We start from the raw sequence: 27,918 nt of genomic DNA on the forward strand, positions 1-27,918 counted from the left end.
TGTGGTCATTCAGCAGTGGATTAACAAAAGGCTGTAGTTTATAAATAGTATCGATAAATTAACATTTCTCTCAAGAAGGGTTTATAAATAGTATCGATAAATTAACATTTCTCTCAAGAAGGGTACTTTCCCTAATGTGTTGACCTTTCATACACTTTTCCATTTGTGAATCAGCATGCATGAAGAACATCGTGGACTTCACTTTGCGTTGCCTGCAACTTTTCCACTCGTAAACATCGCACCTGAATTGAAAGAGCCACCACAGCAAAGAGACTGATTGAGAACGCGTTTCAAGAAGGCGTGCGCTGGTCTCAACACCATCCCAGCAATTCCACTCGCACACACAGAGTGCCGCACCAGGGTTACCTTTGTATCCGAGCTTTATTGTTCATAATGCCTGCATGTACAAAGCACTAAAAAAAAGCAACATTTTGTAAAAAAATAAAACGAATCGCAATGAAGACCGAAGACATTCAAGCATTAGAGTAGCGCTTCCTTGCTAACGTGATTGTAAATGCACCCAGGCTTTTCTGCAACCGGCAAAAATAAATTTATATATATTTTTTTCCCCATTTATATCTAATCTGGCTCCATTGAGCCCCAATGTGAAATTATGACATGTGCCCCCTTTGTGGAGTCGTCTGGATTTTTTTCGAGCAGATGCATCACCCGCGTTCGCTCGCTCGCACACAGAGCTTTATTTGAATATTTGAAAATGTGCAGGTCACATGCAATTTCGATCCCCCCCCCCCCAACCCCCCAGAATTACGTTGTGTAAAAAATTAAATGTATCGGCAAAAATAGGCACCCTTTGCCACCAACACCCCTCCCTTAACAAAGCGACAGCAATAATCAAGAAAGGCAGAATTTGCATCTCAATTACTATTTCAAAGAAAGCGTGTTGTCAGGGCACCTCTCAACATTTCAATCAAATCTATTTCGCTGCCCTTGAAAAGCTAAACTAGTTCCCCTCTTCCGCTTTGCTCATCCGAGACATGCCAGCACGGGGGGCCAGAACGGTGACGGGTGGTTTTCCACCGAGCCAGGACAGACCCAAACCGTGCTACGGTGGCCTCACAAGACATCTGAATCTGGCTCAGGGCCAAGCCACGTTTGGGGCGGTGCTAATGACCGGTGCGAGCGCGCGTGACATCGGTCGGTACAACTGTTGACACGACGTCACCTGGATGCGTCCTAGCATCACGAATCGTAAGCGGCGTCAGCGGCACGGCTCAGCTTTGTGCAGTGGAAAAGCAAAGCCCGTGCTCCCCGGAACCACGCCGCGCTTGCTCGGCACATCCGCAGCACGGCTCGGTTGTGCAAGTGGGAAAAGAGCTGTGACGACGAACGGAGGAATCGCATACGAGCGTGCGTTTTTTTACACGAGCTGTAGACCATGAGCCAGTTTTCTCTGTTGTTCCTGCACTCAGGAATAACTGCCCCAAGGGTACAATTAAGACCGACAACCAAGAAAGAGTCAACTCTCTCATAACAGTTCTCTTTTTTGCGATTAAAAAAAACAGCCATACTTTTTTAAAGTCTAAAAATAAAAAATAAACTACATGTGCCTCGGTATGAATCCACAAAACAAATTATGATAACAATATAAACTTGTATATTTATATAAAAACTTTACGTTTAAGTAATGCTTCGTCATGTCCAGCATTAGCTAAGGGTTGCATGGGATTCAGCACATTTGTAAGAGACAGCAACCAGGCACACACACGTGGCTGTGCCCATGTAAACCATAACTTTTTAGCCCCTCGTATTTTTTTGAAATGTTCAACATTTTGCCCCCCACCCCGCTCTTTATTTTAATTATTTGTACCCATTACACCCATCCAGCGCCCCACCCCCCAACTTAACCAAACTCAAACCCGGCCCACACAGAGCCATTATTCCAACAACAATAACCATGCTAGGCGCCCGCTATCCCAAACCCAACAACAGCCGCAAAAACGAAAAGATCTTGGAGGTCCCATCGAGGACCAGAGGTTTACAAGGCTGCTTTAACAAACAAACAAAAAAACACATACATTATTATTTATTTTAAAATGCCTGCAGTTGTCAAACAGCAGAAGCCGAACCGATGACATTTCGACTGAAAGTAAAAAGCGTCCATAGCAGGAACGCAAGACTTGGAAATCAACTCCACACGCTGGTCACCAGCCTAGTCGTAACGATTTTACAAATGCTATAAATGATTTACGGATTAAAAGTTACCGAAGGGCAACTGTAGGTAAATCCAGCCTATTAAATGCATTCAAGCTTCGGGGACAAAGGCTGCAGCTCTGCTTGGCCGTCCTTGCGGCATCGCGAGGCCCAGATGTTGGAATGTTCGTTTTTTTACAAAATGGTCCCAAAATATATAAAAAAAACGGCTGCATGAATGAGATAATCTGGCGGAAGCATTATTTGATCGCGTTCCAGCCTCACATTCACGTTTGTCTATTAGTTTGAAAATTAATACGTAGGTATATATATATAAAAAGTGTAATACGGTACAGATAACGACAATATCGCGACACCAAACCTAAAGCCTATGAAAATGGGACTAATGGAAGAAGTCCTCAGTTACTTTGCGTGACCTTTCCAGGAAGAAAGGGGGTGGCGGGGGGTGTGTCATTTTAAAGATCAATTGACATCCACGCACTGCGCGTTAAAACGGCAAAGTTGAAAAGCGGCATCCAAATTCTGATGAAATATCTGGACACGGGGTTGGGGCAGTGCCAACGGAGGACTGGATGGATGATGGACCACATCTTTACCCTTTCTAATACTTGGAGTGAAGGCTGGAAGTGAAGTTTCAATAGAGTTCGTACAACTGGAGCTGGGACGCAAAGTCAATTTGGCCAATTAATCGACTCGAAAATATAATCGACGAATTTACCCGGGGCCCCTTGAAAAGATGGCGACCCTCCACAAAATAATGGTGGCATCGTAAAGTCCCCTTGCCTGTCACCTTTCCGTCCAGCGGGGCATTGATGGACCGGAGGTGACCATTTTTCTTCTCCTCAACTGTTTCAGTGATTGAGTAGCGGATCATTGAAATAGTTGGGTCGCCCAGCTCTAGTTCTAATATCGGCTCGTATGTATATGTTTTGGTTCGTTTAAAAGTCTGTATATGGCAGTACGCACTTTAACCTGTGTCAAACACCAGACGCCAAGGTGAGACACTGGAAGTTCCCGCCGGTTACCAATTCCAGCATCGTCAATTCAATCCAAACTGACAGTATAAGCAGTACACAACATTCTGAAATGCGACAGACGTCCTCATTAATAACTTACCTCCACCTTATTTTAGTGCAAAAGTACCCAAAGCACAAGCACGCACTTAATGCAATGAAATGTACAGAGTTCCGAAACCTCAACGAGGTCTGATGGCAATTGGCCACCACACGTTTTATGATGGCAGTACAAACGGCGTTTCTTTCAGGCATCCCTTTGACAACAAATTAAACAAAAAATGGTGCAACTCTCCGGTGCGTTGTCAGGTTTGAGCCGCACGCATTGTTCGGACTGGTGTCGGACGTTTTGCTGCCACGTGCTGAGAGCTTCTTCAGCAATGGAACAAACGGGCAGTATGACCCAAAAACACATCGGAGAGCTGCGAAGCACAGCCGTAATGAAAACGGATTTGGTTTTTTTTCTTCATAATGGATGATTAAATATTCTTAAGCCGTTTAATCACCTCTGAAGCTCAAACTTGACCACTGCTGTTGTAGTTTTCGTTTTGTTTACTCAAATCGTGTGACGATCAAATTTAACGTTTTTAAACATCTTTTTAAACATTTTTAAACATCGCCACGAAAAAAAGTCTCGGTCGTAAAGATCCAAATCTCTCTTGAACATAACAGGATGTATACAAAAACTAAAAGAAACTTGCAGACAATTTTCATAAAAATAATAGAGTGCTCGAGTATTCCAGAGAATTATTTACTTGAGAGTACAGAATGTAAAAAAAAAAGTTCCAGTATCAAAAAAAACTAATTCCGCCAATCGCATCGATCTCCCACAAGCGAGTCAGCGGTGAAGGAAGGTGAGCGTGAGTGGAGGACAGATTTAAAGACATTTCCATGGATTTAAGATTCCGACCGTGGCAGCGTTTTATTCATGCGGTGCGGGTGGCCTCCATGCGCGTTTCGCCGGGGAGTGATTTTCAAACTCGGGAAGGAAACTTAGAAAACTGAAACGAGGGAAATAACGAGAAGAAACGTGCGGTACCACGGAGTCCGAGAACACGGCCCACGGTGCACTGGGGACTCGGTCAACAGTTCATGCCCCTGCCGGGACTTTAACGCTGACGGAACGGCCGTTTCTTTATTGTCATCGTTTGAATTTCGTTGTTGCGGTCTTCACAGCAGCACGCGGGGAGAGGGCGCCCTGTGGCTGGAACGGTGCGGCGACACCGATACCGCCGCCGTCTGCCCCCCGTAGGCCCGAACGCCGGACTCGGACCGAACCGCAGGCGGCGGCAGCAGCAGCAGCGGCGGCGGCGGTGGGGATGACGCCGCGGCCGCCGCCGCCGCGGACGGCGTTAGCGGCGGCGAGAAGGGGAACGGCGGCGACGCCGGGTGAGGACTCCGGTCGTCGCCGGAGCTGCCGCTGCCCGGCGAGCGCAGCCGCAGCCACGTGTCGCCCAGCGCTCGCATGAAGTGATCGTCCACTGAGCCCGTGACCGACACGCGGTTGGAGGCCGATGTCGGGTCGCCGGGACGGCACGACGCCGCCCCGGCCGCCGCCACTGCCGTCACCGTGGCCGCCGGATCCCGGTAGTCGCGGCCCAGACTGCGGCGGAAGTGCTCCTCCACCACGGGGTCCGAGCTCATGGACGCTGCCGCGAGAGAGAGAGGAGGGGGGAGGCGGAGAGGCGCGGTTGAGTGGCAGCCGGAGCAGTGCGCCGTTGTGAGTTTGCTTCCCGACTGGCGATAATCAAATGACCCGGAGGGTAGAGCTTGGACAGTGCTCGGATGGGTCGACACCGTGAGTAGCAGGTGTGATAGGGTGCGGGGCGACAATGTGGGCACCTGAGCGCAGTGTGGAAAAAACCCATTGTTGTACTGTACTTGTGTGCTCCCACGTCTATCTTGCCTCCACCTTCATGAACCCTCACTGACTAGACCCTTCAGCGGACATGTTTATCCACGCTCGGGGCACATCCGCTGTATTACCCTGCAAATATTCGCTGCATTGTCGTAGTTAAAATCTTGTCAAATTTCGTGGAAACTAAATTGAAAATTAGTTCTTGGAGCATTTATTGCTGACGGGACTAATGCCTTGAACTTGGGTGGGTGGCCAGATTTTAGCCCAAGATATCTTGGTGATGTGGCTCTGTGCTACGATACCTCAGGAAACCAGACAGACTTATTTTCATAGGCCGTTCATAATCTCACGACAACAACTTTGGGTCGACAAGCTTTTAAGTTATATAGCAAAATAAAGATTAATTGCACAAATAGATTTTGTTGGCAGCAGTCATTATAGTCACGCTCAGTTAAAATCATCTCTGGCCCGTGTTTCACGGTCATGATGTGTAATGACCTGTCAAGTTTAGAGCCCCAATGAATTTTGCATTTGTGCCCTTTACTTTCAGCGTATTATTTTGTTATATCTCAGGAAGTCGTAATGCATTCGTACGGGCCAAGTAAGACATATCACGCACAAGATACACAAGCCAAGGATGTTGTTGTTGAGTGGAGCGCTGCCAACCCTGTCGAGAATCCCATATCGCGAGACAGATTGCTGCGAGGCGCAACTCTCCAACAGAACAGCGGCTTTGACGTGTCCCACACGCGGCTTCTTTCTCCTGCCGGCTCGTCCGTCCATTGCCAAGCGGTTGTTGGCAAAGGGGAACGAAATAATTCCTGTAACATAATTTCCTACAGCTTGGCGATATCTCGGAGTACTGTCATTTATACTGTTAAATCCTTCCCGCGGTATAAAACACACTGTGGCCAACAGCTGATGGGTTTTCATTGGGATGTTTAAAAAAAAAAACATTGGGTGCCTCCAGGCTGAATGCATTTGCTCCCAAACTTGCCTGGCTCTGGTCGTGTTTTCATGGGCCCATACTATTGTGATTATTTTGTTCTCACACGAGGAGAAGACGGCAGATCCTGGCAAGCCCGATTGTAAACTGTGCATGCTCGCAAATGCATGTGGGAGTTGTTGGTTGCTTGGCAACAAAGAGAATAGTTAAGATTTGGTCGGGCGTTTCTGCGCCGACTGTCAATGCGACAAAATAGACAATCTATTTGCATTCGCATTCATCCTCCTCGTCATTATCATCAGCCATGCTCAATCGATTGCTGGATGAAGGCTGTTCCGAGCTGTCTACATCCCTCGTGAACCTGCCATGCAGCAGCGAGCAAATGGGCCGATATCATCACTCCATCTCCGCGGAGGACGTGTCTCTTGGCCACATTAATACAGACTTCAAAGCAACGCACAAATGTGCAAGTATGCGGCATATTACTCTGGCTGGTTTAAACAAACAAAACCGAATTTGTCCCTTTGTGCTTATACATAAACATGTCTCGAAGGCTACAGATCCAAATGCAGCCCCCAAAACTATTAATAGGTAAAGGTGCAAAAGTTCAGCCCTGAAAGTCCTTTCTCATGCCACAGCCGGTGCTAGCCGTGGACAGAAATCAATCGAAGCCACTGGAGCTGAGCACTTTTAAATCCAGATTCAAAACTCATTTCTTGAGAACTGCCTTTCGTGTTTAGTTTGTTGTCCTTCCCGACGCACCTCCATTTAGCGTGGTTGGCTACGTATGGTACGAAAAAAGTTCAATATCCATAGATACGTACAGAAGGGCCTCCACTCCAGAGCGCTCTGGAAAGCCCCTTCCAGAAGAGTTTTGGCCTCTTCTACCACGCTGGCCAGCAGCCTTAAAAGAGGTGGAACTACCCACACTTTAATTCACCACATGGCGATCTGCCGATCTACTAAATGTGGTGTCAACCCACTTACACTGTTGGGTGGACAGAGTGCGCGTGTGGGATTTAAGAAATGTGCCCCATTCTTTCAACTGTCATGCCAGGAAATCGAACCAACAACCTTTGTATTGCGAACCCCAGTGGCGCTAACCAATCGTCCGTGCCAGCGTCTCAAAACGATTAAATACTCCACTCCAGGTTTCCTTGTGCTGGTGCTCATGAAGGGCTCCTTTATTTCCACCGTGCCTTGCCCCTTTAAGGAATTGAGCTGCATTGGATGGATTTTGTTTTTATCACCCTGGCACACAGGGGAGCTGTTGGCTTATTAACAAATGGATCCCACATGCACGCTGACTAACCAAGAAGTCATAGAGACGGCTTTGTTTTTGGAACATCTGGATTTTTTGTGGGGAGTAAATCGGCAAGAGAGGTGAACGCAACATCAAAACAAGATCGCGGAGGAGCTTACGTTTCCTGACGCTCTCCCAATAAACAAGACCGCCTTTGGCCACCACGGCAAGAAACGACATCCAGGGGCCGGGACGCAACCCAAGATTGTAAACAATACTTGCACTGGAGCACAGGGTAGCGCTGCGGTGTCAATCAAGCGTCGTGAACAACGTTAATTGATGCTGCCCTATAAAGTGTAATGGCGAGCACACCGGCCTGGCAATCCGAGAGGTCGCCGGTTTGATTTTCGATGCGGCAGTTGAGATGGATGGGCGATATCACGTTCAAAGAAAATAACAAAAATAACATCAGGCTGATGACGACCGCTTGCGTTGCGATCGAAATGTCTAACCAATCTACGTGACTTTACCGAACGACCCAAAGAATAGGAATTCCTGCAGTCACGAAAGCTTCAAGTCAAGATATAAATGGGCAAGTTTCTAACACAAGGGTTGTTGATACTCTCACGTTCAGCCCGGTTTTCACAGCTGGGTCACCAACTCGTTCCAGCTTGGTGCAATTGACGCCGCAACAGAGCTTAGCCGGAGGTGGGGAAATATATTTTTCTCGCTTCCCCGCTAGAACCGCGACGCCGGGACTTCCCTTCTAAGAGGCACGGCTGCTCAGAGGGTAGCTCTCCCAAACCTGCCCTCTTCGAACACCAACGTGTCCCACCTACAGTGTCTCGAGAATGTTTGCCGGGAGGTCCACACTCCTGCTTTGCACACATCTGCTCGAGGATCTCCTGCCCTGCCGGCCCGCTGTGGCTCTTCGAGTGGAGTTGATACCTCTCCACCCGAGCATTCCCGCACCTAGGAAGCCAACCCCTGTCTGCTTAAGATGCAGTTCTCCCATCTGCTTTGCTGCCCCATGCAGCACCAGCAGCTGCCCCTGCCTTCCTCCGGGCCTTTGATCTCTCAAGGAAGAAGCCTCATGCCATAACCAGATATCCAACGCCTGGACTTCAACAGAAAATCCTGCACCCCATTGTCCAGGCCTAGGTTGACGAACCTGGCTGTGACCGAAGGCTTGTCGTAGCATAATTCGGCTCACCACTGCAGCATCCACCAGTGGAAGCACCTTCAGGGCTTCCTTCTGATCTCCTGCGAGCGCGTACGGCTACTCCGCCGATTCGGGGACCGTGAAATCCGGAGCTGGTTTAACCCACACGTGCTCTCACCATATCCAGCACGTGCTGGTCCATGGGCACACCCGCAAACCTGGAGGCCACCGGCTTTTACAAAAACAGGTGGCTTCTTGCCCTTATCAGAATCAGAATCTTTATCTAGACTCCAGGAGGAATCCGATGAGATATGGAGCATCCTCTCCGATGAAGGGGGCCCGGGGATTTCACCCCGAGGCCATCCAATAGGCCCCCATCTTCAGCATCTTTGCGTCCCCTGGCAGGAAGAGCCTTTGCGAAAGACTCTTCTTCCGCGCTTGGCTCATCCGAGAAAGAGCATTCTCCATCCTCTCTGGGCACACCAGTGACTCTCTTGGGGGTGGGAGCTCTTCATCCGAGCACTCCACGTCTTCCTCAGGGCCCCTCCTACTTCTCCCTCTTCCGGGGAGCCTTGCGGGTCCCCAAAGTGCCCTGAGCCTCGCCTACACTGACATTGTGGCTGGCTGTGTCCAACCTTGCCTTGGGCTACCTCCAGGACGAGATCCAATATCTCCACTCCCAGGCCTCCTACGGGCCCGGCACAGGATGGATTTCAATTGTACTAAACCGGAGGCCGTCTGTGACCGACGTTGAATGAATGATCCCCACCTCTGTCCACCCCTGTCGATCGGCAGGTCGCGTGTGGTGGCGTAAAGTGTGGGCACTCCCACCACTTCCAAGATGGAAGAGTAGGCCAAATACCCTCTGGAGGGGCTTTCTAGAGCTCCCTCCAGAGGAAGGCCTTTCAGCGGCAGTGGCGTCAGCAAGTAATTGCAGAGTTACACCGTTATTGTTCTTATTTTTAGCAATCAGTAAAACCTAACTTGCACAAAGACAATCAATCTTGTGAATTTTGTATGATGCCACTTTGGTCTCACGCCAGCGTAAGAGCAAGCTGTGTAGTTTTCCCAGCTCCCAGATCCATGCCGAATGTTTGTAGAAATGCTGTGAGAAGCTTCGTTGCAATTTTTTTCCAGCTCAAAGGCAGGAAGGAAGTGCCCTCCCACAACAAAATTAAAGGAAGCCCTTTCCCAGCCGAGGTCAATTGATTTTTGTTTTCCACACGTACAACAATTATAGGGTGCCCTGGACAGATTCAGACACGCAGATGGGTGCGGTGCCGCTTTCAGATTACATCAAATTAAAAACATGCCGAATAAATAAATAAATAAGCCTAACAACTTGCGTAGAGCGCATGCCGCGCCAATTATTGGGAAGACCACTTGGGAGTTTACACACTGGCCGGATGTGCCTCGGCATTAACCTTACCCATATTCAATCGCCCGCGAGGTTATTCAATTACGCCGCGCGACGGCCTGCAGCAAATCTACATGTTGGAGATCACGGCTTTTTTTTCTCCCTCCCTTCCCACGAGATGAATTTGTGTGCCCTCCCGATTAGCGCTGCCTCTCCGCTGGGTCACGCGCAGAATATGGAAATGAACTCGAATAGGCGGCAGTTTGACACGAGAGACAGGAGCACGAATGAGAACGTGTGACCTCCCCCTCCCCCCGCCTGCCCCCCGCCCCCCATTCATTCTGGGGCTTTATTTGCTTATTTTTCAGCACATTTGCTGAGCACGGGGCCGAAGGCACCAAGAGGCCTAAGCGGCCGGAAACAAATGGCGCAGTTGAATGTGCGCACTAGGTAAGGGTTGACGTGTCGCCGCGTGAATTGAGCAACGGTGGTGAGAACTTGGGGAAAGAGACGGATGGGGAGGGAATTCCAAAGTCGAGCACGGTGCGAGGAAAAAAGCAGAAAGCGAAGTCGGGATCAGAATCTTGATTTAAACTGGAGGAGGAATGCGATGAGCTATGAAGCTCTATTTCACAAACGTCCCGTATGGGCGGGTCAGCAAAGAAGTGTTGTCGTGGTTGAACACAGGATGGATGAGATGAAACGGTGAATGTCTGGTAGGAGTCATCAACACGGGTGGAGGAATCAACGAGCGTAGTTCACGTAAATAGTAACCATGGTTGTAGCAATAGTGTTATGAGGGGGCGACTGACCGCCGGCAACCGAGCGGGTGATTGTAGTCAATTCTGTATGTGTGTATGTTGAGCTTCGTTCGCACTGTACGTAGCCAATCGTGCGAATAGGAGTTGCTAATTCAGTGATTGCTGGATCATCAGTCAATCCGACTGCTTTACGCTGAATTCTATCAAGCGCAGCGAAGTAGAGAACTGGGTGCCACAGCCAGGATTTCGCTTCGAACAGCAGCAGCAATAATTGTTTGCGGTTATAGACGAAGGCTTTGGCACGGAAGAGAGAAAACCGAACGTCTCCAAGACGGGAGTGCACGGGCACACGCATCTCACCACTGGGCTCTCGGCGGTGGCTCACGCTCAGCCCATTGGAGGCGGAGATCGGCCTGGAAACGTGGCGCCCGTTGCTGCGGTGCGTCGACGCGCCCGGGGCGCAGGTGATGACGGACGGCCTCATCTGCGAGCGAGATGGAAATAACGTCAGCGTAGGTCTCTTCATCACCGACGCATGCAATACACAGCGGTGGTTGTTAACAGCCCGACGTCAATCCGCTTCTGGGTTGAAGGCCTCACGGTATCGAGTCGGCCATGTTGATCGTTTGAACATGCTTAGCCACGCTGGCTGTTGCTGAAGGTGGTAGGAGGGGCGGGGACACACACGGCACTGGTTCAGATATCATCACTATGGCCACTGATGCTAGCCGAGACCTGGAAACGAAACTCAGGTTGCCTGTGTTCGGAGTACAGTGCCCTAGCCAACGCACCAAACCTCATGCATCTAGAAACAAGGATTGACTCATGAATTGATATTCCTTTTTATGCTCCCAACAGACATTCAATCATGCATGCAAGAATCAAGTCTTATATGCTTCGACAAGTGATACATTCTGAATGCAGGCAAGAGCATAAAAGAAACAACTGTAATTTGTGAATCGAATCTTTACCAATAATCAAAACAAGCATACTATAACTAACTATTAAACTTTAACAACTATTTCTATGACTTTACCGAAAGAACCAAGAAGATATTTCTATTTTACCAGGTAAGGCCCACTGGACTAAATAGCTATTTTACAGAAGAGACCTGGCTATCACAAACGATGGCTCAACAAAGTTGCTGATTGTAGGAAAATGTATTGCATCTAGATTTGAAGCTTTCGTGACTGCAAGGATTCATACTCTTAGTTCTTTCGGTAAAGTCACGTAGGTAAAAAATAAAATTAAAATTTATAAAAATGAAACAATAAAATCACGACGTTTCGGAGGCAACACAAGTCTCCGTCATCAGGTGGGACCGGTGTATAATTCGTAACTAAATATCGCAGCGTGGCAGCGAACACGCGCCTACCTGCTGCAGCAGGAAGGCGGGGAGGGTGCCCGCGCGGAGGAACGGCGCCCCGGAGCGGGCCGCCTCGCCCGGGCTGGAGGGTCCCGGGTTGGGCGACACGGCGAGCGCCGGGCTGCTCGAGGCCCCGGCGTAACGGTACGCGCCGGGCAGGTGGCGCGGCGGCAGGGACGCGCTGCGCACCAGCGGGCTGTGTCCTCGCGCCTTTTCCCGCTCGCGGATGTAGTCCACGCTCGCCGACTTGCTCCTGCCGGAAAGGTCGGGTGGGGGCGCCGGGCCGTTAGCGATCGTTTTTGTGTTTCTTTTAACTCGGGTGCGCTGTCTGTTCTCTTGTCACGCGTGTTTCCACAACGCGCACTGGACATATTTTTATAAGGCGGATGCGAATTGGATCAGAACTAAGTCGCGCGAGTAGGAGGTTGTACGGCTGCCTCGGTGCAGCATCATGTAAGGCGGGATTCTGCTGGATACTTCTTGATGCTACCCACGCGCCTCGGTCTTACTTCAGCCTGCATACTCATCTCGTGTTATTGTGGACTGTGCTTTACTAGATATTATATATAATAAATTCGATTTCTGTTTTTTTCATAACACGGTATTGTTCAGGATTGCAACTACCCCTTTATAGAACTGACTGGCATTAGTTTTTTTTTTTTACAATCTTGTGCGATTTAGTGCAGTAAAAACTGTTTCGTGAAAAGGCGTCATTTAGTACAACTTGCCGTGCTGTACTGACGACAGCCACCTACAACGGCATGGAGATGCCATAGGCATAGTCACTGAGTGTACAGGCGGTGAAACTGCACCGGGTTCCACGGGAAGAACAGGCCCAGGTGGTTACCAAGAGGATGGAAATGGTACTAGGGAGCCCTATTTCAATGCCAACCCACGCTACGCGCACTGCGAATGTGATGGCATGAAAGTGTTTGATATGTGTCTTGGGCGCGCAACGATGAGTTGATTAAATAAATTCACGATACACGTAACCATTTGTGCGTGAGAGGAATGATTACGCTCGATTCGTATACGGCAGACGTAATGCATGGGATCGTACGCGACCCCTGAACCCACAAGTTTAAAAGATAATTGATTGCCAAAGAGTGAATAAACAAGTCTTATATATAAACACAAATAAATGTCAACAAATACTGTATTAAGACGGAGGGCAAATAATTACTACTATTAAAACTTCGGATCTCCCATTCATCAAAGGCTGCATAAATAAAAAGTAAAGCAAACAAACTAATTATATAAAATATGAGCCGGGCATATTTAAACAGCAACCGTCAACTTTTAAAAACATATACATTCTGACGCACGTACATACACACCAACAAAGATAAACGCACACACACACGCACGCTTGACCTTTCCTAAACATAAGCCAAATGCGAGGACAAACTGTACATGTGAACCGTCCATAAAGACAAAAAAAATCCTTGCAAGCGGTGAACTTGTTTTGAAAAGGCCGGCTCCCCCACATATCCATTCCCATGCATGCTGAAAGGAGCACACGGGGGACACACTTGACGTGCATGACAAGAGGAACCCCGCTCTACGACACAGCGGACAATCCGCTGGCTTTTTGGGGTAAAAGCAGCGGACTGGGTTGGTGGGACGTTTCTTACGTTTTAGGCCCATAAATGTAAGTCGTTGTTGTTTAGTGGGTGGGTGGGTTTGAGCAGGAGTAGTGGGCGACCGGGCAGTGGAGCTAATATTGGCGAAGTATGGGGGCGTGAGACCCGAGGGACTGAGAGGGGAGGACGAGAGGGAGCAGTGCGAAGTTGGGAAGAGAGACACATTTTTTGTATTTTTTTAGCGCCACTCCAAAATGGCGTTTCCCACGACACTGCCGCCCCCATTGGGCGCGGTGCCAAGCGCCGATGAGGCACGAGAAGTGACCGGGAGCACTGGGGAACTCCGTGGAGGAGGCGGAGGAGTTGAGGGGGGGGGGTTAGCAGAGGTGGGACAAAGTCATTGTTATGCAAGTCCAAGTCGAGTCTGAAGTCATCAAATTCATGACTCGAGTCTGACTCGAGTCCAAGTCACATGACTCGAGTCCACACCTCAGAGGTGGGACAAAGTCATTGTTATGCAAGTCCAAGTCGAGTCTGAAGTCATCAAATTCATGACTCGAGTCTGACTCGAGTCCAAGTCACATGACTCGAGTCCACACCTCTGGGGGTTAGTGCCGTTCATGGCACGTCACACCACGGGCTGCCGCGTAAATCGGCCACGAGAGAAATTCTCACTTCGTGCGAAATTTACAAACGTAACTTTTTCGCTTAATAAGGGACTGCCGCGTCATATAAACAACAGCTTTCCGCTGCAATGCCGATGCGAAATTGCCCTTTGATGCTTCCGTTTACCGGAATTATTTAAATGTGATCAATGGTAAACGATTTAAAATGAGTTAAATGTATCGTCAGATGTTTTGCACTTTAAAAAAAAACAACAACACGCACGTTAAACTAAAGCTGGGATAAATTTTCATTTGAACAAAAAAAATGAACACAACCCAGGTTACAAAACACCATTGATAAACACAACGTGATTGCATTTTGTAAAAAAAAAAAAGAACCCAGCATGTTCACTTGGGAAACGGTAAGATAACACGATTCCAACATTACACCTCAGTGAATGCAGACAAAGCCCCCTTTTTGTTATGAAGCTGGCAAAATGCGTACATATTTTTGCCAGGAGCCTTGCATTGCCCACGCTCACATCGGGCACATGTTTAATTCATCCACTTCATTGATTCGTCGACTTATAAATCGGGTTTACCCGACTATTTACTTTTTTTTCACGAAATGAGGCACGTAAGCCCCTCCAGTGAAAGTAACGAGAGATTATGTTACAGAATTACGGGTCACGGTGGGTCACCGGTTTTTCAGGGGCAACAGCCAATTTGGAAGGGGGGTGGTGGTGGGGAGGGAGGAAATTGGGCTAATTTGTAAAGCTCTAAAACGTGCCACTAATTCAGTGGCTTTATTTGCCAGTTCATTAATTTGGCCTTGATCGTTTCGGCGGTCATAACTCCGCAAGAAAGTGCCACGGAGGAGGGCGCGTGGAAAAGGATTTCACAGTCTCCGATTGGGGTGGGGTGGGGGGAGTTTTTCTCTTCTTTTTACGACAGCTGTGTACAATTAAGAGAACAATTCATCGCAGTAACAGTGACTTGCATAGTCAAGCCTCATACCATCAACTCCTGGTACCATGGGTTCCACGTCTCTAGACCACGTGTGTCAATAAGGGTAAGTAAAAAAAAATACAAAGGACACTGCACCACTTTGTTAATGCTCTGCGAGTAATTTTCTGCATGTCAGCAAATGCAACATATATCCTATGTGAAGGTGGTGATGATGGAACCTCATTGGGCTGTAGCTCGATTACTGAATGGACAAATTACTTACAAAGTACTTACCATTTCCCGTTAAAAGCTGAACGGAAATAGATTTTTTTTCCTGTATAAAAATTACGAGCACAGGCTCCAAAGCACCGGTGACCGGCAATGAGTACCACGGAAGCATGTACCGAAGTAATAGTTAATGCGTTTAATTAAACGTTAACGGCGTTGAAAAAAAAATGCAAAAGTGTGTGTGTGCACCTTTCTGGCTCCCATCTTCAGGAATGGTGCCATGCGCATGCACTTACTGTACACAGCACCAACGTTAAGTGGCGAAAACAAAACCACATGGGCTCGCAGAAGTAAATGAAACGCGAAAACCTAATTGAGTTAGCGGCATCTGTTTTCAGTGCTGGGTGCGTTGCAGTTAGAATTACATAAATAAGTGTACTCCGTGACTTGCTGTAATTCTCACTGCGGGGGGGGGGGGGGGTTCATCTTTTTGGCAACGATGACAGTAATTCCCAAGGGCACTTGAGTGAGCTCCGTAGTTATTTGTATAATTTGTTTAATTTACTTTTAATGGTCCAAAGTAATGCACTAAGTCTGAAGGACCTCTCCTACATTGCGACTATCGTCCATTGGGCCAGAGCAGACGTTTGGTACCCAACTAAAGTGGCAAATATAACACGAGCGAGTAAAATGGTTGTCACGTAATTCACTGTCGTTGGCCACAGAGAGAACTTGGAACCACTCGAAGCTGTGTTTCACCTGGTAAGGACCCAGTGAGCAAAGCGGCTCTTCTATAAGGATACCCCACAACGTGGTACCACCTCAGGTGATACCCACAAGTGAATCATCTGGTCTGGACGCATGGACCACATGGAGTATAATGATCTCACCCCTCCCCGCCCCCGAGTAATTCTTTGGTGTCACAATTTGATTCAACAATCAAGATCTTTCACTGACATGCCATTGAAAGGTAGCGCCTCCAGTGGCTACAGGAGTGGGTGACATGAACCCACAGATCACACACGAATAGAAAAAAAACGTCTCTTATTCATACCCATTTAGAAACATGTGTTTAGAGTATTTGGCTGCTATACATTTCCACGTGATGAGCCACTTTGTTGAGCTATCATTTGTGGCCAGGTCTCTTCTGAAAAAGAGCTACATAGCTTAGCCGGCCTTACCTGGTAAAATAAAAAATAGTTTTATTAATCGATGCAAGCATCCTTAGCTTATGAATCAGTATCGATCGATGGGCGTACCGATGTGTCGTCGTTAGACAACCCGGCATTAAGCCGCTTCTCACAAAGCACGTACAGATGACGCACGGCAGGAAAAAGCGTAATCGCCGGCGGAACGAACGGTGCAGATCACATTTAAACGGGCCACGGCATCGCTTTGGCTGGAGATGCTGGGAGACCCTAAGGCCAACAAAGAAAAATTACATCCCAGACATTGGTTACCAGTGGAACAACTGTCACGGCTCGCTGCGATGAATTCTGCTTGGAGTTCAGGTAAACGCCGAATCGGGGTTTTCATTTGCGCAGATGCTGCCAAGTCCCTTGAGCGCAGCCACCGCGACAAGCCAAATCGCCATCTCGCGTCAACGGACGCGGCAAAGTTTCGCCGCACGTGTTCATGATCCCCGACGAATGTGAACAATCAGCATTGCCTTGGCCACTCCGCGTTTGTTTTTTAGCAACGGCGCCGCTTTCCCCGGGCGGCAGTTAGTAGGCCATATGATGCACGGCCTCTAATGGACATTTCATACACGCACTCATTTATGCGGGCCAATTCATTCATCCTCCAGGAAAGGCAATTTGTCGTCTTCTTTTTTAGCGCAAGACGAGACGTACACGTGGATTGGATTAAACTCCCATCATCTGCGTGCTCTGACAAGGTACAGCCGTTTAACGGTTTAGATGTTGTTCCACTTCAGAAACGTGTTCATTCGTCATAAAAAAAAACACGAAGCTGACGTTTTAAAATAAAAAAACGGACTAAAAGAATTATTTTCTTTGCAAAAATAAATCAAACGCCTGTGTTGTCGTATCAGTCAGCTCAATGCGCAGCTTTGGCGACATTTTAATCTTCGCAAAATGCTCAACGTTGTTAAAAGGTTGAGTCACTTAGCGGTCTGTCAGCGCATTGACAGGAAAATATAATATGGGAGGAGGAAAACCAACCCCCCCCCCCCATAAATAAATAAAACACTATTTCACTTCGGGTTGTGCCAGACCTGTGAGTAGCCGTGTGTTGGAAACTATGTACACTTTAGGTGACTCACGTTTCAAAATAATAGCTACGCTGAAGCTCCACGGACGATCCAAACAAAATTTGACCACACCACACCATAACCCCCCCCCCCCCCCCCACGGTTCCCAATGCGGTCCAGGAACCCACGTCACACTAACGTTTTGTATTATTATTCCATTTCAACGATATGCAGTGTTTTCAGACACAAACATTTAGAAAGCTATTTGTGATTAAGTCTTCAAATTGCCCGGAGGTGGGAGTGTTGAGCGTTGGTTCTTTGCGGATTTTCCAGTTTCTTGCCACATCAAGCCAAGCAGTCATTCATGATACCTGGCCAAACGTCCCAATGCAGGACCCTTCAAAAAATAATCTTGAGACTCGCTTTCCTGGGTAAACAGTTGCAAGTAACATTAAAACATATATATTATATGGTGATGATGTATCGGCAGCGGTGCACAAATACAATCGGCAAAAAAGTTCAACATGTTCGTCAATAAAAACCGTGGCCTCAAAAGAAAAATATATAATAGGTGGCGTTCTGGGCAATGGGACTTTGGTGCTATGAAGAGGGGCCACTGCTTGAAACGTTGGCGATTATATTTTCCTACAAAGGCCACAGTGTTATTGACGAATGTGTTAACAAAACCGTTATTAAAACCCTTTAGAAAATGTAACTTAAGTTACCAATCAAACCACAATGACCCAATCACCTGTGTGGCTGAGCATTCAACGACCCATAAACAAAGAAGCCTTTACTACTCAACATTTTTCCATTCCACTGAATGTCTAAAACCAAAATCGGCCGAGCAGTAAAACAGAACTTGATGCCATGGTTAAAAAAAGTAAAAAAAATAGAGGCACAAATACGGTCATAAAATAAACTTTATACAATTTTTGTTAGAGACCAAGAAAATAAATAATTTCCTTTTTACCATGGCAACTGCGGCGCTGTTGTTCGATAAATCCAAATCGTGACCGGCCAAACTTGCCACCGTGTGGCCCATAAACTTGTTGAAATGTAAAAGGTGTTCATGAGGAAGGAGCTCTCTAATGTCAGCCTCAACGGGGCCTTGTTTGTTGTGGGCCACAAGCCAAACCCGGGCCTCCCTCCAAGCACATGTGTCTTTACTCGCACCACACGCACACATACGCTCGCGTACACACACGTATACACACACGCGCGCAAACTCTTTGCTCGCGCACTAACGCACACAGGCAGCTAACCGCGCGTACATGCAAATGTGGCTTTGCAGCAGCCTTGACAACGGAGAGCTCTTTACAAACGCTCCGATTTGTGCAGCTCCGTTCGAAATTAATTATCACGGAATATGGTTTGTGAATGCGACAGTCGTGCATTTTGTTAGGCGCAATATTGTCGCGGAAAAGGAGCCTCGTGAAAGTCGTCCGCTGCTCACTCTCACCGGCGTTCGCGCCGAGAGATTGCAAGAAAGTAAAAATGCTGGCGCATTTACGTCCACTACCGGCGGGTCGCAATTTAAAATCTGCGGGCCTTCTGCGGTCCACTGCGGGGCCACCCCATGGCCCGGTCGGTCGCGGGGATTGATTGACCATACTTCATAACGTTGGCCATTGCCGGTTGGCGAAGTGAGGGTGAGGCGAAGCCCTGACTTAAGACTACTTCATGTATCACTGATGTTTAGCCCTGGCCGGCGATCATAAGCCGGGCCACCGGGTAACCAGCGAGGCGCGCTAACCGCTGCACCACCGCTCCTCTATCGCGTAGAAATTGGTAGTTTGTCAATGCACTGCTGGACGAAGGCTTTCCCACGCCGTTTCGGTGCGCCGTACGTCACCACGCTGGGTCATCGCGGGTTTGGCGATCGGGGAACTTGGGACCAGCTCAGACATCGCTCACACCACCGCCCAATCTTATGAGTAACGCACAGCTATGAATGATTGTGTCAACACTCACACCATGTTTTACCGAACTCTCACAGCTCCTCTCAACCTGCACAGAACCGGCGAGCGCTTTGCGGTAAGATACAGTGTAGCGTTTCGCCGAGCGGCCGATGGCTACTCAGAATATTTTTGCTGGACCTCGCGTGGAAGGCAGGCAGCACGCCGTTACGTTTCTGCGGCGAGAAACTGGCACTCAAGACACGGCACCGCACTGAGCAACGTTTGCGCACACTCACCCGCACTCGCACGTACGCACGTGGAATGTGTGAGGTCACGGGTGGGGGGGGGGGGTGCAATTGATTCGCTGCAACAAATATAAACTGGTACTGTTTGAAATACATATTTTAGTAAGACTTTGTTGAATTTAAAACGGCGGTGGTCCGGCCACCGTCAAAGGAATAAGACATTCAACAAGAAAGTCTCAGGGTGGCCAATGGAGGGACAGGAGCATCGCCCCCAAAGGTGTCATCGCAGGGGCAACCACTTTGACTTGACCCGAGGCAAAGGTGCAGCCCTGCGATTGCTTGTTCATGCCACTCCTGCCATTAGAGAGCCCCTATCGAGGGTATTCTGGGGCCTACTCTTCATGCTTGCCACGCGTCTTGGCAGGAATTGTGAGTGCCCACACTTTACCCCACCAGACGCTACCTGCATATCGACTGTGGTGTGTCCATGCCTGCTGCTGGGTGGACAGAAGCAGGGGAGGGATTTTAGAAACTTGCACCATTGTTTCATCTTCCAAGACGGGAGGTTGAACTGGCTGCCTCTGGGATTTCAAGTCGGGAGTGTGCTTCTAACCATTACACCAAAGCAGCCTTCCTTAGCAAACTATGAAATTCACGCTTGTGCTTTATGTACCTGGGAGCAGTATGTGCATGTGTGTGTCTGTGGGGAGCAGTAGTGTATTGGTTAGCGTGCTGCGCTACGAACCAGGCGACCCGAGTCCGATTCCCGTTCATGGCCAACACCAGTGACGATTACCTGAATCGGTTATGGGCATTCCCTAGGTCGACTCAGCCTTAATGGGTACCAGGTGCGGTGTGTAAACATCGCCACTGGGGAGACAAAGGGAGCCGGACGTGGTGCTGGCCAACCACCCCCTCATGTGCCATGCCAGCCTTCACTAACAGCACTTGCCCCAACAGTCTTTTAAAGCTATACGGGGGTCTTTGTCTATGTGTGTCTTTGTGCGCACATTTTTAGAACGCGTGACGTACCAACAATATTCAGAACTGTTAGCACTCATTCAGAAGTAGATCTGAACATGCACACAGCAGCAACAGCGTATTTAGCCGAACCTGCCAAACAAACGCACTCGCCCAGGAAGACGTCATCGTGTGCCTGGGCACCTCGCAGTGTTGACACTGAAGAGGCGTTTAGACAAGAGTTATGTGAGGAATCCCTGGCCAATGCCATTCGACACTGGACACACTGAAGCGCCGCATTGCTCTGGCTACTGATATTGCGTGGACTCTTAGCGTGGCTGAGCTGTTTAAAATTCCTCGCTTAAAGTCACCCAAGGTATTGAGCTAATTGATTCTTCCCTCTCTGCCCCTTTCATTACGGCCGCATTAATGTGAAATAAATCACTGACTTATAGATCACACGTGAAATCGTAACGAGCGGCAGTGGGGAGGTGATTAGCGCACATGGCTATGTATGTAACCTGTGAACCTGAGTTCAATTGCTGTCCATGGCTAACATCAGTGGCAAGTGATACCTGAATCATTCCTGAACCCCCCCCCCCACCATGTCACCAACCCGCATCTGCCAACATGATGAATTATGGTTAATTCATCATTCATAATCAACGTTATGAATAATATTGGTCGCGAAAGCCTACGTGTTAAACTTAATTCATCATGTTGGATACAATCATAAAAAGCTATTATTTTATTATTATTATTGTATACATTGGGTAGTAACAAATGAATCACAGCATTGTCAATACAAATATCTCCCATCTAGCCTGATGAGACAAGTGGAACAAACGCCGTTCGCAAGCAAATCGCGAAACCATCAAAGCGCACACGTGTGAGATCCAGCCGCTGTGTTTATACGCTTTATAAACCCAAATTCTGTTGCGTTCCATTGCGTAGCCCAGCTGGCTTTGCCTCTCTTGTGCCAATGTTTAGCACACAGCTAGCAGCTAACCACGGTGGCGAGATGTTCACGACCTCGCCTGGTATGCAGGAGATCGTGGGTTCGATCCCAACCCTGACGCCTGCTGTATGTTTGGAGTTTGCATGTTCTCTCTTTCCGTGGTCGTGTGGATTTTTTCCTCCACATCTCATCCCTCCCTGCCCCCACCCTAGTAATTCTTTGGTGTTACAATTTGATTCAAGATCTTTCAGTGACATGACAGTAAAAGGTAGCGCCTCTAGTGGCGACAGGAGTGGGTGACATGAACCCACAACCGGAATACATATGAATAGAAAAAAAGTATCTTCTTCATACCCATTTAGAAACATGCGTTTAGAGTATCTGGCTGCTATATATTTCCACGTGATGATAAGCCACTTCGTTGAGCTATCATTTGTGGCGAGGTCGCTTCTGAAAAAAAGCTATATAGCTCAGTGGGCCTTACCTGGTAAATAAAATAAAAAGTTAACTAAGTCATCATAGCCATAAGCCTAAACTAAGAGAATTATAGGGCAACAATTGCTGGCCACATTCAAGCCTGTTCTACGTCAAACTTGGAGTGATATGGAACGGCGCAATGCGAGCTCTGCCTAGAAAAACTGTTGCCGGTGAAGATTGCCAGTAACGATTGTCGGAAAATTATCCGAGTGCATAATGACCTTTAGGGGAAGCCTTAGGACACATTTACAAACTAATTGCCACTGGTGTTCATGTGGGTTTTCACAGAATCATTCTAATATACCACAGCCAGCATTCAAATCTATTAAACCAGCATTGGAACCACTACAAAGTTACCCCCCCCCCCCCAACACTGAGGGCCACCCAGAGGTTCCTGAAGGCCCAGGGCTGGGAGGCCCATGGCAGAGTGCCACGTGGGGGCCTCATTCATTATTCGCCACCAAAAAAAACCAACAACAGGCTCATTGTGGTGCCCTCTTTATAGTGTGAGACCAGGGACAACATTCCCCTTTTGCCCCCCGCCCCCGACTATCCAGGCAGCCCTGAGCCTGTCCATGTCCAAACACGGCCCAGCCATGCTACTACTCACAGGTTGAGTGGCATGAGGCGGCTGGCCTTGGTGGCGGGGTCCTCCTCGTCCTCGCTCTCCACGCTGCCCTGCTGCGAGACGCCGTCTGCCTGCGGCCTGGTGAACTTGCGCTTGCCGGGGCTCGCCGGAGGGCCTCCCCCGGTAGGGGACGTCACCATGGGCACGGGAGCGGAGGACGGCGCCGCGGGCTTGTTGTGCATGGTGAGCGCCAGCGGCTGCGCTTGCACTTCCTCCTCGTCCACCTCCACCGGAGGAGGGCGCGTCCTGATCCCATCGCCGCCACCGCCGCCGCCGCCGCCGTCACCGCAGCGGGGTAGCTCGGGACGGGAGGGCATAGCGATGCCATTCCGCTGGAGGGGCAACGGTGGACCTGCTGGCAGAGGGTGCAAACGGAATCGGAATAAGAAATTTGTATTTTACCCTGGTTCAAATCGGATGAGCTATGAAGCTATTTTTCACAATGTCCTGCGAAGGGGGAGGGGAGGGGGTGAGACCCTGGACAGAAAGTTACAACAAATGATACAAAAGACGATAGGAGGGCAACGTATAGGAAAAGTAAAGCAAATCACTAAAAATACATACGCAAAATAGATACAGTATGTAAGTTCAAATTGCATGAGTACACCAATTTCCAAGCTTCGGCAAGAACAGCAAAACAACAGCAAGAACAGTCCCAGACCACACCAACACAACAACGCAGTCAAATGCAACGCGTGGCCGGCGTGAGCACGTGTGGTTTCCCGAGCGAGCGGCGAAACGCCACGCAAGTCGCACGCAACGCCCGCGTACGACTCGAGGGCAAGTGACAAGTGACGTCGCAAGGTAAACGCGCAGCCCTGCAAGAGCGTGCTCATAGCACTGCTGGGCAGATGGGTCTGCACTCGAGGGAGCCCCCTCTCGTGGGTATCTGGCCGAGTCTTGAAAGCTGGACAGACGTCTTGGATGAAGTGGCAGTACCCACACATCCGACCTGCAGATGAACGTAACGGTGGTGTACCCATTTTCGATTTAAAGCTTTCGTGACTGCAGGGATTCATCTTTTTGGGTCTTTCGGTAAAGTTACGTAGAAGGGAAATAATAAAATAATAAAAATAAAACACAATAAAATATTGTTTTATTTTTATTATTGTATTATTGACTTTACCGAAAGAACCAAAAAAGTGGTGTATCCATTTACACCGCTGGGCGGACAGAGACACGGGGATTTCGCGACAAAAATCTGCCCATTGCTCTAACTGCCACGCAGGGAGATCCAACCATTAACGTGTAAATTGCAAGTCCAGTGTGTTAACCGTTAAGACTGCGGCAGTGTCCGCAGCTGCATCATTAATGAACACATTAACGGCCTGCATTGGCAGTGGTGCGCAAGGATGAAACGCATCAAAACCAGCTTCATCATCTCAAGACTCGCATTGTGAGTCCGTCATCACGGAACTCATTATCATGATTATTAGATAGTCACCATATGTGGAACCCTTTAAACGACGTTGCTTGCATTCTAAATTTCCATTCCGTGGTCGCTCAGAGCTGCGTAATTTTTGCCAACACAATGGTGAAATGTCCTCTTTTGGACGACGGCAACTCGCATAACTGCAATTTTCCGTAACATTAGAAATATATATATATTTGAGGCCACTGAAAGCAACCTTTAATGTGCAGCCAATCCGCCCACACTCATCCGCAGACCAGAAGGGTTTTCAAAGCCACAGTGCAGCACAGCCTCCTGTCTTTGATCGGCAGACCTTCCTGTCCTCGGGCAAGCTTGCCACCACCTGTGGCTGGCTTTTGAAGGGGGGGGGGGTGGGGGGGGCGGCATCGGCCTGCATCTCCACATTGTCTAAAAGATTCATCAACGTGTCCACCACTCCTTAGAACTCTTTGATGTGCCTCTCCACCTTACCAAAGGTTCACTACTGACGATGCGCTCCCCAAATTTCACCAGGCTCACTGTTCATGAACTCTTGGAAGTGCTTGCACAAAGGATAGTAACATCTCATCCTGTGTTCTTGGAATCTCATACCATCATCAACATCATCCCTTATCCCCCTTCCCAAGGGGTACAGAGCCGCGCCAATTACCTCCAATTAGCAAATTTCACCGTAACAACACGCATCAGCGTAATTAGCCATGACACTCAATAAACTTGACACGAATTCACTATTTTTTTTTCTCAGGCGCACACACACAAGCACGCACGTTACTGTACAATGTATTGTTTTATTCATCAAAAGGGAACATCTTCAACACGGCGCTTCAAAGAATGAAACCTTTACGAGAAAAAAAACCCCAGAAACTTCTAATAAGCGTTGATATCCACTGGCAAACCGTAGCCTGTGGCCACACTTTGAACGCAAACTACATCAAAAGGCCACACACTTGGTTGATCACGGGACCATGGCGGTGTGCTGTCCGTCACGTGTGGGTGGCTGACGGGTTTACTCGGGGTGCAAATGACTGCATCGCATTTTCATTTCCATCAGTGGTGCACGGTTTGCGGAAAGTTGCTGGAACAATTGGCAGTAAACACGGGGGCCTGCTCGTGTGCGTCGGCCCATGATACGCAAGCTTCGTCACATTCAGTTGCACTCCGTTTATCCGCTACCCTGTTACCCGTCACTCTCAGCGAGCGTGAAAACTCCCGATCATCCGTGGTTTCTCCCGTCCCGCAATGCAGCGCGGCGTCCGATTAACGACGATTTCATTGCGCGCGCGCAAGCGACGTGGCACGGCAAGTCCATCCTCGTAGCCGCGTTATTCATCTGCGATTCTCCTCTATAAACGAGTGGGGCAAAATTCGCGGATGACTTCCACGGCGCTGTGGGTGGGACGTGCAGGGTGGTCCAGATGTCTTGTGACGCCCCCCATCCCCCCCCCCCCCCCCATTTAATTATCTAAAAACTCCAAACATAAATGAATATGCAAAGGTTTAAAAAAAAATATTCCGGGTCATTTCATTCGGGGTCACAATACATCTGGACCAGCCTGTACAGGTCTTATTATATCCGCAATGTCCGTCCATTGCCTATTGCAGGGGGCGCCGATTACTGCCCAAATCAAGTTGTCCACATGTGATAGCAAAAACCGTATCATCACGCATTACTGACCCGAGGTTCATAACGAGGGGATGAGCAGGGGGAGTCGAGAGACGCGGTCTATCCGAACTGTTCCCAAGCAACAACAGCAAGACAAAGATCCCCCGTATAGCCTTAACAGACTGCTGGGGCAAGTGCTGTTAGCGAGCACCCATTAAGGCCGGAACAGCACACGAGTGGGTGGGTGACCAGCACCACGCCCGGCTGCCTTTGTCTCCCGAGTGGCGATGTTTACACACCACACCAGGTACTCATTTGAGGCTGAGTCGACCTTGGAGCGTTCCAGGACCGGTTCAGAAAATCATAACTGGTGGTCGTGAACGGGGATAGAACTCGGGTCGCCGTGTTCAAAGCGCAGCGCGTTAACCGCTGCACCACCGCTCCCCAACAACATCACCAACAACAGCAGCAAACAAACACCCTCACCTGAGCACCCGAGCAGGGCAAACTTCCCATTCTTGATCGTGTCGAGCAGAGTCAAGATGTCCATGTCGCCGAGGCTGGCGGGCAGTTTGGCGGTGCAGCGCGCCGCCTCAAAGAGGCAGCGCATGTCCTGGAGGTGCGCCAGCGTGTCACCTGGCAGGTGAGCGGCCGTCCCCGGCCACTCGACTCCCCTATCTGCGTGGCTACAACTGCCACCAATCTCCAGTCTTACTACCGCTGCTTTCACACCGCCCCCCCTCCGCCTCCAACACACACACACCGCACACACGCGCGCGTGAACAAAAAAATCGAACGCTGTTCGGGAGATTTGAAAGCGTGGCCAATCGCCAGCCCCGGTACGAGGGGAGCCTCGTGAAGAGCGGTGGCCGCGCACTGTTGTTCACTCTTCACAGCCGTCACCGCCCCCCCTCCCCCATGTCGACAACAGCCCGAGAATGGAGTGAGATGCCGGTGCCCCCCCCAACCCGCCTGCCAAAAAAATATTTTCAATTCAAAGACCACGGAGAAAATATCAAACTTTTTTTTTTCCCCACGATTTCTTTTGTAGAAGCCGAGTTAACCACCGAACCCCTCCCTCCCTCTGTTATCGTCTTCGTTAAGAGCCTTGTTGCACTACCACTGCATTAGTGACCCCCCTCGACCCACCCGCTCCCTGGTCATGCAAGTATCTTCCCCGGTCGTTGCAGTCTCACTGCGCCTCTTTCCAGCTGCCGTGTGGGTGGAAGAAGCATCGGGCATTGAGAGAGCGGAGGAGCGGCTGCGTTGAGATTTTTGGGCTATTCCGTGCGACTCGAGGAGCGCGCGCGTGATTGGCTGAGCGAAAGGGAGTGGGGGGGGGGTGACACGGGCAGCTCTCTGCATAAAGATAAAGATCCCCCGCAAAGCCTTAACAAACTGTAGGGGCAAGTGCCGTTAGCGAGCACCTATGAAGGCCGGAACGGTACACGAGGGGGTGGGTGGCCAGCACCACGCCCGACCGCCTTTGTCTCCCCAGTGGCGATGTTTACACACCATACCAGGTACTCATTTCAGGCCGAGTCGACCTAGGGGAGGCCCAGGACCGGTTCAGATAATCGTCACTGGTGTTGGCCGTGAGCGGGAATCGAACCCGGGTCGCTAGGTTCATAGCGCAGCGCGCTAACCACTGCACCACCGCTCCCCACGATGCAGCTCTCTGCATCCACCCCCCTCCACACACGCCTCTCTTAAGGATACCAAGACAAAGATCCATCACTCTCATATATTGCCTTTAGCGAAGTTGTTCTTCACTAAATTTCAGAAGGGCGGGCGGGCAGGACACTTTTGCCGATGAGACAGCAATCATTGTGTGAGGGTTTGCCACACCATGTTGAAACCATTCGGGGTTGAACAGCACGATGACGATGTTTCGTACATGTTGTGTATTGTCGGGGGCAGCACTCAAGGCCACCGCGGGACCACATCAGTGGGCCCGTGGGCGTTGCAATGAGGAACAGTGCTTTAGCAGGCTGTCGGAGCAGGTGCTGTAAGCGAGCACCTATTAAGGCACACGAGGGGAGGGAGTGGAGTGGGTGGCCAGCACCACGCCCGGCTGCCTTTGTCTCCCGAATGGCGATGATTTTTACACATCACTCCAGGTACTCATTTGAGGCTGAGTCGACCTTGGAACGGTCCAGGACTGGTTCGGATAATCATAACTGGTGTTGTTGTCTGTGAGCGGAAATCGAACTCGGGTCGCCAGCCTCGTAGCGTAGTGCGCTAACCGCTGCGCCACCGCTCACCATACCGACGCATGTCA

General features: G+C 49.3%; 1 protein-coding gene across 4 annotated transcripts in view; it reads right to left on the reverse strand.

Annotated features, from left to right (window-relative positions):
- Nucleotides 1-371: 371 nt before the first annotated feature.
- LOC133349419 (transcription cofactor vestigial-like protein 4) overlaps nucleotides 372-27,918 on the reverse strand; it is a 56,447-nt gene continuing 28,900 nt past the window's right edge. Inside the window, exons 1-5 of one of the 4 annotated variants that reach the window (XM_061562826.1) lie at nucleotides 26,124-27,130; nucleotides 22,606-22,978; nucleotides 11,888-12,131; nucleotides 10,873-10,996; nucleotides 372-4,834 (exon numbers count right to left, since the gene is read on the reverse strand). In XM_061562826.1, coding sequence (XP_061418810.1) covers nucleotides 4,356-4,834; nucleotides 10,873-10,996; nucleotides 11,888-12,131; nucleotides 22,606-22,978; nucleotides 26,124-26,247 — 1,344 coding nt within the window. In that variant the 5' untranslated portion in view covers nucleotides 26,248-27,130 and the 3' untranslated portion in view covers nucleotides 372-4,355. Of the gene's footprint in view, nucleotides 4,835-10,872; nucleotides 10,997-11,887; nucleotides 12,132-22,605; nucleotides 22,979-26,123; nucleotides 27,131-27,918 lie in introns of those variants that run through there. The other 3 variants (XM_061562829.1, XM_061562831.1, XM_061562830.1) reach the window with 3 other exon arrangements.

The sequence above is a fragment of the Lethenteron reissneri genome, chromosome 30 (assembly GCF_015708825.2).
Source record: "Lethenteron reissneri isolate LAM-NWPU_2019-01 chromosome 30, ASM1570882v1, whole genome shotgun sequence".
Taxonomy (NCBI): Eukaryota; Metazoa; Chordata; class Hyperoartia; order Petromyzontiformes; family Petromyzontidae; genus Lethenteron; species Lethenteron reissneri.